The 15084-nt window shown below is 35.7% G+C and overlaps 1 protein-coding gene across 3 annotated transcripts in view; it reads left to right on the top strand.

Annotated features, from left to right (window-relative positions):
* Sntg1 (syntrophin gamma 1) overlaps positions 1 to 15084 on the top strand; it is a 482604-nt gene that overhangs the window by 361583 nt on the left and 105937 nt on the right. For all 3 annotated transcript variants that reach the window (XM_087897100.1, XM_087897099.1, XM_087897101.1), the window contains one exon: positions 8028 to 8157. In XM_087897100.1, coding sequence (XP_087753226.1) covers positions 8028 to 8157 — 130 coding nt within the window. The remainder of the gene's footprint in view (positions 1 to 8027; positions 8158 to 15084) is intronic.

The raw sequence follows: 15084 nt of genomic DNA, 5'->3' as shown, positions 1-15084 counted from the left end.
AAATTTACTTGTGTTGACAATCATATCTTTTCACGTACTAAATATTTTTAAACCATGGGCTACATAAGAATGTATTTAAAATTTTTGAAGGAGTTAGGAAGTTGAATTATTGTTCTGGTTTTGGCTTTCTTTTGTGATTTCATCATGGATAATTTTAAACCTGTGATATTTGTTGAAAGCAAGTTTTTCTCTAATTGTATATTATTTGGGAAATGTCCCCCTTATTTTTTATAAAAGCACAGGCATCGTCATTTTGTTGAAAAGTTCTACATATTTCAGTTTGAGCATATTCATTTATGAGGAATTTTGATCCTCAGCATTATGAATGATAATTTTTTATGAATTATAAGAAATGCAATGGCTGAGTTAGAGTCCATTTTGATGATAAATATATGTATTTCTACTTTTAGTTGTCTGAATTTGCTCTCTATATTTAATTTTAATCTATAGGATACACAAAGATTTAAAATTTCTATATCTGTGTTTATTTTTGAAAATTACATTGTGTTTTCTATGTTCAAATGTTCATCTATATGACAGGAGATTGGTATTGATGAGTAAGTGCCTGTATATTTCTCCCTTCCTTCAATAATTCCTAGTTTTCTAAAAATATCTCTCCATTGTATCCTATGTTTGAAATTTTTCTTTGTTTTTTGTTTTTATTCTAAAGTAAAAAATGCAATACTATAACAGATTATTTAGTTTAGTTTCTTTGAATTTAGGTAATGATATATTTTGTATTGTATCTACTAGTCTGATATTTTTCCATATGAAATACTATTTTTATGATTACACCATTTCTGTTTTGAAGTGATTGTAGAGTAACATTCAGGTGGAAGAAGTGATATATAAGATTTCTTGTACCTTTAACCATTTTTATAATACAACAGCTTTCAAAATTGTAGTGTGATTTCATAGCCAGAAAATTGGCATTGATAACATCTGCATTCCATTATTACTTTGGGTGAGTTTCTTACCTTTATGAGATCATTGTGGAGCTTAGTTTAATATGTATTACACTCATTTGTGCTGTGCAATGTTTGCTTAATGATGCTAAGATGTGTTTTATTCTTTTATGTTGCATTTGCTTAACTCTGTGAAGTTGTGCTGCTTCGCCTATCTAAAACAATTGATTGGTCTAATAAAGAGCTGAATGGCCAGTAACTATGCAGGAGAGAGACTAGGCGAGGCTTAGGCAGAGAGAAAGTAGAGGAATAACAAGAAGAGGGACAGGAGCAATAAAAGAAGGAGGGAAGGACGGTAGGGGCCAGACACCCAGGCACACAGCTAGCCACAGAGCAAGAAGTAAGGAAAGCTATAGAGAATAGAGTCAGGTAAAAGCCCAGGGGCTAAAGGTAGTTGGGATAATTTAAGTTAAGAAAAGTTGACTGGAAACAAGCCAAGCAGGTGTGGCATTCATAATTAAGGGTTAGCCTCCATGTATTTATTTGGGAGTTGGGTGGAGAGCCCCCAAATAACAAATAGTAAAATTTCAACATGGGATGATGCAGCCTGTGCATGTTCCTTCGTGTAAAATCGCAGCAGAGACCCTAAACACCTCCCTCATCTATGAATCCACTGTGGTCCTTCATGATACACTTGAATACCTTTGCCCTACGACCTTTGCTGTTTTGTAAGCCTCAGCAATTACAAATCTATTCTTTATCTCTATTATTTCATCATTTGATGATGTTTGTTAATGGACTCATTTAACATGAGACTTATTAGATTCAATATTGCTTAGTAGAATTGGTAGCTTCCCTTTTCAACTCTTCATACCCCACTATTTCTTTTCACTTTCAAAGTAGTTTAATAATTTTTTTTAAAAAAAGTAATGACCATTTGTAAGATGTTAGGTTTTATGATAACTGGAAAATAGCACAAATGGTATGAATAGTGGCGTAGAGATTTGATAGATGATAGTTTCTTTGGAAAGCATTGGCTGGGAGTTTTGTAAGAGCCCGATGAATCTTTCTAGCCTCAGTCTGTCCGTGTCCCTTCTTACTACAGGTTTGAGAGCTTGCCAGTTGCTTTATTCTCCTAGGGGATGTGATGACATGCCTCCTGATAATGCACATTCTAGTGATGTTGACCAGCTTTTGATTATATTTACCAACGAAAAATTTTACTTTGATGAAACATCTGGTTATGTCTTTAGTCCATTCTGTAATTTCTAAATTTATTATTTTTAGTGTTTACACCTGTGAGCCCTAAGTATGATCAAGGACTTTTCTTTGAGTCCTTTCTCTCAATAAGCTAATTGTACTAATTTATTTTATTTTTCCTTAATTCTTAGGTAGTTATTTGTACTTCTTTATTTTTTCTATTTTAGGCTGATGCATAATATATAATACATATATTCACTTATTGTTTTGATTTGACCCAAACTTCACACTTGCATGACTGTTTAGCATAATATAATACATAGATTTCACTTTTTCTGGAAAAATTATAAGTTCAGAACATTGAACATTTTGGGCTTTCCTTGTCTATTCAACATTTGGTAAAATTTTAATGATATTTATCACAGTTCTCAAGACATATTATTGCTTTCATAAGTCTGTCTATTTAAACATACCCTTGTAATCTATCTGATTTTCCTTCTTTCTTCACTGAATCCTGAACTTTGTACTTAAGAATTCTCCTGATATTTGTATTAAGACCTATTTTTTAAGAGTGGTCATTTGCTTCATTTGGTTATTTTAAAAACAGACAGAGTTTTCTTACATAAATGTTTGCACATTTTCTATCAAACAATTTCTATCAAAAAAGAATTCAGAGATCCCAAATAGCTGTATAATTTTAGGATCATGCTGCCTAAGCCCAATAAGTTAAAGCTACTGAATTAATTATACTTTTTAGCATTGCAGTAAAATAGGTTACAAACAAAACATTATTCACAATAGATTTCCATAGTAATTCATATCCAACAGTTAACTTAACATTCACCTGTTCTCTCAGTAAAAGCTAATTGAAATCCTCTTTCCATGAGCCCACAGGCTATGATGCAGAAATAGTAAGTTCATTTATCCTGTGAGAAGAAAAAACAAAAAACTGTACACCATGAACATAAATGCTTGTTGTGGCAACTGTAAACACAGGGTATCACTTTGTGGTTGTTATATATATATATATATATATATATATATATATATATATATATATATATACAAATTATATTATATAAAACATATATATTGTTTTTTTGAGACAGGGTTTCTCTGTAGCTTTGGAACCTGTCCTGAAACTAGCTCTTATAGACCAGGCTAACCTTGAACTCAAATAGATCTGCCTACCTCTGTCTCCTCAGTACTGGGATTAAAGATGAATGCCTACACCACTGGAAAATATATATTTTATAATGTATTATATAAATGATTTGTAAATTATAAATATATTATAGTTTATATTACCATATATTTTAAATATCCTCATCTTTATCAGTCTTATAGGTTGATTACATTTTTTTAAACTTTGGTGGTTTGTTTGAATCTAGAAAAAATCCATTTGTTTTAGATTTTCTATCTTCATGGAGCACATGTTTTTAAAAATATTACCTTTTAATATTAGGGCTTTTTTTGAAACCTACTGTAATATTTCCCTCTTTATTCCTGACTCTATTCATTTGAATCCTCTCTTTATTTTAGTTAGTTGGACAAATGGTTTGTCAATTTTGTTAATCTTCTCGAAAAGCAGATATTAGAGTTGTTGATTCTTTGCATTGCTTTCTTTATTTTTTCATTTTAGCTCTAGTTCTATTATCTCTTGCTACTGACTGTGTTTGGGTTTGTTCTGTTCTTGTTTTTCCAATGTTGAGTTTTCTAGATGTGCTCCTGGGTTTTATAGTTCCATCTTCATTTCACTTGAGTCCTCTTCAATGTTTCCCTGTTGAATTTAATTTTCAAGTTCGGGTTTTTCTTTGTCATTACCATTAGCTTTTTGTGTTTTCCTGGGCATCACTTAGCCTTTATTTCCTTAAGCACTTTCTCCTAGATTTCAGTAAGCTGCTTCTTTGTGTTTTCTTTATGCTCCTTGAATACTTTCAGAGATGTATTATGATTTAATTTCTGTGACCTAAGGCTTCATCTATATAATACTCATTGTCAAGCATTTTCATAAGACTGGTCAATTTTGGCCAGAAATACTGGCTTGATATACTGTTGGTACCCCTGGATAAAACTGGGTATTTGGACTTTCTTTATTAGTTTTAAGTTTGTTATGGGTGAAGTAATATTGGGGAGAAAGGATTTGGGAGCAGACTTAGCTTAAAAGTTAGTAGTTTGGATAGAACACAGTCAGGTATGCAGATTTGCGTCTTAGCTGGGTGTACAGGATGTGATTCCAGTTCCAAGGTGGGAATGTGGGAGTAGATAATAAGAATTTATGGAAAAGTTGGGTATGACACGGAGGAACCTGTTGTGCTGTGGACAAACAGGAGGATATGGGCCCAAGCATAGAGTGAAAGGAGAGGAGACTAGCTTTGGCTGCGGCACAGGTTGTGAGAACTGGTCTAAATCCTGTAGATTATGGAAAATATGTGGATGAAGAGGTCAGAACAGCACATTACTTTAGACTCTGGAGGAGGACTTGGGAAGTCTGGGTATTGGGTTAATGAATTTCAAGGATAGAACACTGTAATTGAGATGTATTCTTATAATGTTTTTTCTTTTAATAGAAACATTTTTCTTTTAATAGAAATGAAGGAAGAGTCCCGAGGTTTAATCAGGGCGAGAGGACGATGGGCTTGCTGCCTGTGATTTGAGAACAATACTTAATTGAGAGCTAGAGCTTCTTTTTGTTTCTTTCTTTCCTTTGTAATTACTCCAAATTAACTAATTGTCCAATCTAGGCATGCATAGACTCATTTGCAAGCTCTTATAGATGAGGTCTTATTATAAACAGACCCAGCAACCATACTTTCTCAAAATATACTGTGCCTTTTGCACCCCCATGTTTGTTTTGGATTTATGATTTCTTTATAAAATGTAGGCTTTTCCTTGCTTTTTCCACCATAGTTGTTCTGTTCTTTAGGTAAAAAACCTGGAGGAATTTTAGTTCTGTTGTCTCTTTTTATTTATTTTTAATCATGGAGTTATTGAACTGCATCCATTTGTCCAAGTGTCCTAATTCATCTGTGTACCTTAGAAGATTTTCATAGTCATATGGCCTTTCCTTATAATAGGTTGACCCATACTGATTATCTATTCATGATAACCAGACAAATGCTTAACATGGATCTATGCTAGCTTTTCATTGCCAGGAAATCCCACATAACCTTTCCCAATTTTCTATACCCATTCTATATCCAGGATCCTACTCATAGTGACAGTAATCAAGTCACAATAATTTTGTATACTTTAGCCTCTGAAATTCTTGTTTCTAACGTGTAAATATCATTATTTATCTTATTTCTCTTGACCAAACCAAAGTAAGCAGACTTATGACTTAGAATCAATTACTAATAAAAATAAGAGTAATTAACTTCAATAATTATAAATGTATGTTATTTACGTTCATTACACAGAGTATAAAAACCCTGTACTAATATTCAGGTCTGGTGTATAAAAGATTAGTTTCTCAGATTTATTATATCATAGACTACATAAGATACAAGATTACATAAATTTTAAAATTGATCAATTAAAAATACCTAGCTGTTGTCCTCTTATTGTAGTTTATAAAGAAATAGTCATGACAATCACAGAGTGGAAAAAAAGTATACATCGCTACGTTCAAATCTGTTCTCATTTTTCATAGATAGTTGTGTTTCTGCCTGGACATTTAAAAATTATTAACATGTATGTGTGTTTAACCTGCATGTATGTCTGTGCAACAGGTAGATATTTAGTTGCCCTGAAAGTCAGAAGAGGATGTCTATCCCCAGGGACTATTGTTTACAGATGGTTGTAAGCATCCATGTGGGGGGTGAGAATAGAATTTAGGTCTGAATGAGGAGTCTTTGCTTTTAATTTCTGAGCCATCTCTCCAACCTTATGTCTGGATGCTGTAGACACCATACTTACTGTGGAGCATTGGAATTAGAGCTCAGGGCTAGAGAGGTGGCTCCACCATTAAAGGCTAGACGGTCAGCCAAATACATGAATTAAACTTAATGTGTAGGTGAATTTTGAATATACTTTTTTTTCATGAAGCATGTTTTTATCACAAGAAGTTTGAAATCACTTAATTACTAACAAACATCTATGTTAAGAGCAAATCAGTGATGCATGTTTGAGCACTTGTCTGTCTTCAGTTTGAAGCGTCAGGTATGAGAACTACTGTCACTAAAACTGTTAACAATGTGAATACACAGTGATTTGGAAAAAAGTCTATCAGGCATCAAGTGTTCCACTAGAGACTGGATCTGGTCTAGAGAAAGATTAAATGGACAGAGGCCTACTCATGACTCTGAGCCAGATATATGTTCCCTGGGTTTTCCTTTGTGTTAGGGAACAACTAATATCCTCAAATGCTCAGCTGTAAACTGATAGAGCCAGTAAAGGTGTATTTGGAGAGAATATTTGAATACTGATAAGTATTGGAAACCCAGTAGTGGGTTGGGTGACCGCTGTTAAACTGGAAAATCTATCAGTGATGTGGGAAGCCCTTCTGTATCTGTGTTGCTTTTATTGGTTAATGAATAAAGAAACTGTTTGGGCTTACAGCAAGGCAGAATAGAGCTAGTCTGGGAAAGCTAAACTGAATGCTGGGAGAAAGTAGGTGGAGTAGGGAGAGACCCTATATAGCTGCCAAAAGAGAAAGACACCCGCAGGTGCTTGCTGGAACCTTGCTAGTAGGTCACAACCTTGCAGTGAATCTCAGATAGGTTAATTTAAGATATAAGATCTAGCTAGAAATACACTTAAGCTATTGAAATTAATATAGTATCTGTGTGATTATTTCTGATCTGAGTGGTCAGGAAACAAGCGAGCAGCCTCCATTTATGTGGATGCATTTGGTCCACCTTGGCACACCAATTTGTAGGTGGAAGAGATTATAGGATTTTAGCTTGGGAGCAGGATTTTAATTTGGGAATTTAGCAAAAGCTGGTCTGGGGTTGACAGAGGCGGAATCGAAGGGAGCGTGGCTTTCCATGGCCACATGGTCTCTGGAAAGACTCAACTCTACCTGGGTTCAGTGCAAGATGATAAGTATTGGATCAACAATTTTTCTGGTGATGGAGTAAGTCAGGTCAGGCTGAATTAAAAGTTCAGATTTAATGACCAAAGCACTCCTGGATGGTCTCGGAGAAACAGAGTGGATGAAATCTCCTGGCAGCTATAGGGATCAGAGCTGCATTACTCTGTAGGCTTGATCTTGAGCAGCTAATGGGGAGGAGATTTCTAAAGGGTGGGGTTTGGAATGGAGGGCCAGGTTCCCAGTTGAACATCTGGATGGGGTTTGAAATGAAACGCAAGCTGTAGATTCCTCAAAAATACATAAAGCTAGTATTCTATTTTGAATGGTCATCTGTGGAAACTTTGTATGGCTCCATCATTTAAAATGCACTATGTTACACAATACATGAGTGTTCAGGATCAGAACCTTTGGGGTCTTCTATTTATGCTGTGGTTTCATGTATTCCTATCTATTAACCCTATATCCAAAGAACACTTGAGAAATTAGCATGAGTTAACAATATAATGTTTAATGTTTGTGTTTGCAATCTTTTCACTGTAAGTCAGGAAATGTAATAGCACATGTCAAAAGATCAGAGAAAGAATCATAAACTGCATGTTTGGCCAAAGGGAAAAGATGCCCCTGAGTTGAGGCTGTTCAATTTCACATGCTTTGCCAACATTTACCTGAATTTAAGAATGTTATTTAATTATTTGGAATTGCATAATATCTTGATCTTTTTGTTGCTTTATTTAAAAGCAGATATATCTATAAAGAAGGTAATCAAATTTGACTCTGGAAGCTGTTTGTTCAGTTGTATGAAGAAGGAGCTCTTCTAGGTACAGGACTGAGTTCCAAACAGCTAACTAACAAGGTGTTTGGTCTCTTCTGCTCTGATGCAACTTTAGGCAGAATGCTTTCCAAGTTGTTGCTGTGGATGGAGTCTGCAGTGGAATTATTCAGTGCCTGTCTACTGAAGACTGCATGGATTGGCTCCAAGCAATAGCAGCTAATATTTCAAACCTCACAAAGCATAATGTAAGTACTGATTCAAGGAATAATTATACAGTCAGAAAGACTTTCAGCAGTTGTAGGAGCAAGTCTTCCAGCATTCATAGGGTTATTTGGCGGCATTTAACTTTGCTTAATCTGCCTAGTGACATAATAAGAATGAGCCTCCTTCTACTTCCTCGGAACACTTCTGAAACACAAGAGAATAATCTCAGATCACCATGAGAAACCAAACACATGAGAAAGTACTCACAATTTTTCTTTGTCAAAAGAAATAAGCAACTGCGTTAAATAAATATGAAACAGAATTTGTCATGGAAGGAGTATGTTTACCTAAGAGTAATAGGATACTGAATTTCAAGGAAAGGTTATTGATATGTCTTCAGTGACTTTAGGACTGCTGCTGAAAATACGTGAATGAGGAGGTTCAGGAGAGAGATATTAACAAGGATATTGAAAATCTACCTTAGAATCCTTCAGGCATAATGCTACTGAGTGGATGCCATTATGGGATGCAGGAATTTGTGCAGGACAGCCAGGTCTCTGTCATTACAAATAGTTTCTCTCCTAATCTGTCTTTCTAAAACCCTTTCTTCTCCCTAATTCCTGTGTGGTTTGTGCTCCTCAGATCTTTGTTATCATTACATTGAAATACTTCATCCTTTCTCAGTATTAATTTTAGAAATGTAGTTCCCCCAAAATTTGAAAATTATAAACTAGTGAGAAGTAGAGAGCTCTGTCTATAGAATTCTTTCTGAGTAAACAGGAGGACTTGGGTTTGATCCCCAAATCACTTATGAAGGAATCTAGTGCCCTACATATTTTAATCAGCACTGGGGAGATAGAAACAGGCAAACCACTGGCATTCACTAGTCAGGAAGCCTCGACAGCTTGCCAAGGTTTGACAAGTTGATATTCTGGAGCGAAAGACGCTATTGATGAGTAATGGATGGAGACCAGCCTCAAGTGGATGGGTTGTAGGGGGGAGTTCACATCCCAAATAGGATATGTGGAGGCAGTGAAGAGAAAAAGGAGACAGATACAATCTGAGAGTGAATCAGCGAATCAGGTTGGCTACCAACATGTCTATTGAAAAAATATATACCTTTTATACTATATAGTTGTACATAGGATTAAATTGGTAAGAAGTGGCATATGACCTGGGGTGTGACTTCAGATCGGGGTTGAGGAATCTAGTATTGACCGTGATGAGTTAATAGGCACCAGTTGTGTGTTAGTGGAAGGGCCAAAAGTTCCTCTGCCAGAGAGATAAGAGTGTCTCCCTTTTGAGCAAGTGGGAACTTTCCTCACACCCGTGAGGGAATGGAGGTCCTTATCTAAATGCCTGCCCTTGGAAAAAGGACTTCGGGAACCAGACACTCATTGCAATTAAGAGTAATTTTCATTCTCTAAGTGGCGTGATGCACCATTTGTGCTGAGCTGTTCCTTAATTGTGTCCCTTTGTTTCTTAGTCTTACTACATGGGCCAGTTCTTATATTCTCCCAAAAGGAAAGGTCCTGTTGTTTTATTTTTTTCTCATTATGTGGTACCATTCTGATCTCTCAACACTTATTAAATGACTCAGATTCTAGACCTGGATTGTCAGTGTTTCATCCTTGGGATCAAGTGTGTCTAGTAAATCTCTTAACTTTCCTGTTCTTGGCGCAATTAGGAGGGTACCATGTTTTTCTGGCTCTGCAATGGCAGGGATTTTTTTTTCCCCAAAAAATATTTTGTTTAAGAAGGCTGCGATTTTTTACATTTTTAGCTTTCAAAGCCTGTACAAAATTTCCCAAAAGAAAATTCATAAGAGAACTCTCATAACACATAGTGAGAATCATTAAAATTAAAGTTAAAAGGTGCTGAAGAACTGTGATCTGCAATGTTAAAATGCTGGCAATTTGTCAAGCAGTAATGGTTGCCATGAGTTCTATGCCAAGTAACATCTGAAGCTGTTCTCTAGTATAGTGACATTTTATTTAGGCTTTATAAATAAAGTTTTCATGAAGACCAGAAGGTAAAACTAAGCCACTAGAGGCCAGGCAGTGGTGTCACAGATCTATAATCCCAGGATTTGGGAGACAGAGGCAGATGGATCTCTGTGAGTTCAAGGCTATCCTGGGCTACACAAGATCAATACAGAAACAGATCCACGTGGTAGCTGCTACAGGAACTAGCTCTGTTTCAGTCTGAGGATTTCTTAGAGTTAAGAGCTCTGTAGTGGCTTGGCTGTTTGCTTTTCTGATCTTCAGGTTGAACCCCAATATCTGTCTCTGGGTTTTTATTATTCAGGCTACACTTTAGCATCTATAAGATGCATACACATATGCACATGAACAAACAGGCTTGTGTGAGCGTGTGTGCACACACACACACACACACACACACCCAGTAATGTCACATTGTTAAATGTGATAGCATTATTTCATTTTTAAAAAATAAGAAATACTTGTGGTCACCTATTCCTCTACTTCTGTTCCTTTCTGAGTCCACAGTTGTTTCATAACTTACTGGAATATTGGCAAAATCCTCAGGGAAACTGAGAACTTTGAAATCACCTGTTAGGCAAAGTATTCAGATCTTACCAACTGATGAAGTACTGACTCTGTCTTAAAGTAAATGCCCCTGTCAGCTAGAATAACAATGCAGATTTTCTCTGGGCTCAAGAAAGATCTTAGTAAATATATCGTATCCTTCTTTAAAATAATACAAGGCACGTTCTTATAGCCAGTGTTTTATGTGTGCTGCTTTTTGAAAATTCTGGGGGTGAGATCAGACACAAATTTGAGCTGCACTGTGGTGCTAACACAGACAGAGGAAGTATATAGCTCTGCATCAATGGAACCCATCAGCCTGGTTAAAACACTTTCGGCTTGAGCAAGAGTGAAGCTCTTTTTCCTGCCAGCCCATACTGATAAACCTGAAGTGCTGAGGATTGCAATTCTACCCCACTTGTGTTTGGGATCCAATGGCATATGAAAATGTGACTATGTTTCACGGCAGCAATGGTGAGAATGCCTTACTTAGGAAGCAAGGTTCTGTATGTGTGAGAAATACTCTTTTAAAAGAGCAGAATGCTAAGCTTTAAATGTGTTTTTTTCTCACAGCTACATCTAGATTGTCAGTGGCCTAGATCCTAGGAAGGATCTTCGAATATCTGTTCCTTGCAAGAAATGTTTAGTTGGAAGGACACATGTCACCTGACATCACTTGAAAACCTAGTACTGAGATAGAGAGAAAGTAAAGGTGCAGAGTCTCTTGCCATCAAGGAGCCCAACAAAACATATGCCAGCTTCATGGCACAATTTCCACCATGAGAAGTCCTCACCATGGCATGTATAAGACAATCATCACCTCTGAACTCTTGGTTTCAGTTTCCCTTCTGAATCCCTGTTTGACTACAAGAAACTTGAGAATTTATTTGATTTAATAATCCATCAATGAGGGAAATCGGAGCAGGAAGTCAAGTAGGAGCTTTATGCAGAAACTTTAGAGACAACCTGTTGATTTTTAAATCTGTCAGTCTCCCGTTTAGCTACCTTTCGCATAAAGCCGCCATAGGTAGGATCACCTGTCCAAGGAATTGTGCCTCCCATGGTTGGCACGGCCTTCCTACAACAATTTTCACTCCAGATAGTCAATCCTCCACAGATATGGCCACAGGTCAGTCTGATCTAGGAAGCTCTTCAGCTTCAACTAATTCTGTGACTCACAGATGTGTCATGGTGAAGCTTACTGGGATATGCTGTGCAAACTTCTGGGTGACTCCCAGGCTTGCTCTGCTACTACTGTTATAAAAATAAAAATTTTTAAAAAAACTGGCTTGGCCTGATAGGGCACAGCAGAGCTAGGTAAAAAGAAAAAAAAAAACTAAACTGAATGCTGGGAATGCTGGGAAAAAGAAGGCAGAATCAGGAGAAGCCATGTAGCCCTGCCAGAGACAGATACCGAAACTTTACCCTTTAAGCCACAGCCTTGTGACAATACACAGATTAGTGGAGATGGGTTAAATTAAGATATGAGATTGCCAAAAAATATAGTTAAGCTATTGGCCAAACAATATTGCAAATAATATGGTTTCTGTATGATTATTTCGGGAGTCTGGACAGCCAGGAACAATCAAGTGACCTCCTACAACACATATTACATTAAAAACCACAAAGTTTTCTTCATAGCTTCATAACAATGTCATAGTTTCTTTTATCTTTTCATATCCTAGTGAACTAAGTGAGAAATCAATGGGGAAGAAAGTCATAGTCTATGGAACATCTTAGAGGTTAAAAACGCATCCTTGAATGACCAGTGGGTTAGTGAAGAAAAGAGCAATTCAACTTGGAAAAATTCATTAATAAAGCTGTTTTATGCACACAGTTTCTAAGTATGTGTTTTATGACAAAATTAGAAGATCTCAAATAAAAAAAAACCCTAATGATGTGTCTCAAGAAATACAAGCCAAATGGTGGTGACACATGCCTTTAATCCCAGCACTTGGGAGGCAGAGGCAGGTGGATCTCTGTCAGTTTGAGGCTAACCTGGCCTACAAGAGCTAGTTCCTGGACAAGCTACAAAGTTCAGGGAAACCTTGTCTTGAAAAATTTTAAAAAAATCAAAAAGAAGAAAAGAAAAGAAATACAAATAAACTTAAAATAGTAGATGATAAGAAACAAATAATCAAAAAGGATCTGAGGAGAAATAATGAAATGAATAAAAAATGTTAGAATTGATGAAATGGACAGTTATTATTTTGAGAAATAATCAAGATTTATTAACCAAAGTAATGAAAAGGAAGAGAAAACACATATAAAACGTAGGGACTAAAAAGCACATATTGAAACAGATTCTAACACATTCCAGGGAGTAAAAAGGAAATACTTTGAAAACATATTCTACAGACCTAGAATAATATGACAAAATAAATGAAATTGATAGAGACAGGAGACCACATATTATTAAATCAAAAGTATATAAACAATTTACACAGGTGCATAACCAGAAACAAAGAATTTCAGATGCAGCCCATGACCAGAAAGATTCACTGTTGAATTACAACTCTCAAATTGTTCTGAATAATATAAAGGAAAGAAAAAGAACAAGGTAAAATTATTTCACAAAGTAATTATCAAAATGATTGCTATCAGATATAGAAAAAAAAGAAAAAGAAAACCAAAATAAATATTCTAGTGCCATTTTCCTTTTTTGATTTTTAATTGATTTTTAATGAGCTCTATATTTTTCTCTGCTCCTCTCCCTGCCTCTCCCCTTTCCCCTTCAACCTTTCCTCAAGGTCCCCATGCTCCCAGTTTACTCAGGAAATCCTGTTTTCCTCTACTTCCCATTTAGATTAGATCAATGTAAGTCTTTCTTAGTGTTCTCATTGTTGTCTAAGTTCTCTGGGATTGTGGTTTGTAGGCTGGTTTTCTTTGCTTTATTCTTTATTGAATAGTTAAGCTAATATCTTATTGAATACTTGGAATCCAATTCAGTGCTTTAAGATCACATATTATGATCATGACAGTCTGATTTCAGGGATGCAAATATGTTTAAGCATGCACAGATCAACTAATATGATATAGCATACCATTCGACACAAAAAGGGAAAAATAGAAAAAAAAAGATAAAGAGGCCATGACTCTTAGAAAGGACAAGAGGGTATGTGGAAAGGGTTAGGAGGAAGAGGGAAGGAAGAATATTATATAATTATATTTTAATTTCAATATATATATATGTATAAGAAGAAAAGAATTACATGCTATCTTAGTAAATGTAGAAAATTCTTTATCAGAGTGTAACACTCCTTCATGATGAAATCCTAAGGACACTAGAAATAGGAACTGCATACTTCAAAAATATAAAGCATGTGTACAAAAAACCTACATCTGAAATGATAGCAAATATTGAAACCATAACATAGCCACTAAAATTAGGGATGAGAGAAGGAAGTCACTACATTCTTATTCAGTACATTGATTTCAGTTATACATGGAAAAATAAGAATATAGAAAGACAAAGACTATATATTAGTAAGGATGAAGTCAAATTCATTCACCTAGTCATCCTGTGTTCAGTACACCCTATGAGAAAATCTTTAGATATTCTTGTTTTATGGGTTTCATTTCTATGAAGTGACAACACCACCACAGTGATTCTTAAAAAGAAAACATTTAACTGCGGTGGCTTGTTTACAGTTTCTGAGGTTCAGTCTGTTATCATCGTGACAGGGCGCATGGTGGAAAGCAGACAGATATGGTGGAGAAGTCGCTGAAATTTCTACAGCTTATAGGCAACAAGAAATTAACTGAGACACTGGGCAGTATCCTGAGCATACAAATCATGAAAGCTCGCCTCTACAGTGACACACTTCTAACAAGGCTGTAGCCACTCCAACAAAGCCACTCCCTTTGAGATGATGGGACCAGTTAAGCCCATTTAAACTACCATAATCATAAAACTTCCAAGAAAGTAGTCGGAGGCAATATCATTACTCAAATCCCAGGAATTTTCTTTAAACCAATAATGGATTTTCCAAGAAAGAAATCAACAAAAGTAGATTTACTCACAATAGTCTCAGAAAAGAAGTTCAGGAGAATAAAGACTACTATGGTAAAAACTGTTAAGCTCTAGAAAAACACTGAAGATGGTAATTGGATGTGGAAAAGAATCCAAAGAAATAAAGAGAGAGAGAGAACGAAGGATGGAAGGAAAGAAATTAGGAACAAAAGCTGATAAAAATATAAAAAGATCTTAAGCACTAACTGGTAAGTTGAATGCACGCACTGTCATTATAGAAATCAAAATGAGTGAAAGTCATATAGTTTAGTTTCTCAAAAAACTAAAAATATAACTGCACTATGATTATGATATATTCTATATCTGGGAACATACCATTGTATAACTTACGAATGTGTGTCTGCATACCACAGAATAGAGAAACGTATACACCATGTGAATTGCAT

This window comes from Myodes glareolus, chromosome 16 (assembly GCF_982192425.1).
Source record: "Myodes glareolus chromosome 16, mMyoGla1.1, whole genome shotgun sequence".
In the NCBI taxonomy this organism is placed as follows: Eukaryota; Metazoa; Chordata; class Mammalia; order Rodentia; family Cricetidae; genus Myodes; species Myodes glareolus.
Note: the sequence above shows the minus strand (reverse complement) of the source record. Positions and strands in the feature narration are given on the sequence as shown.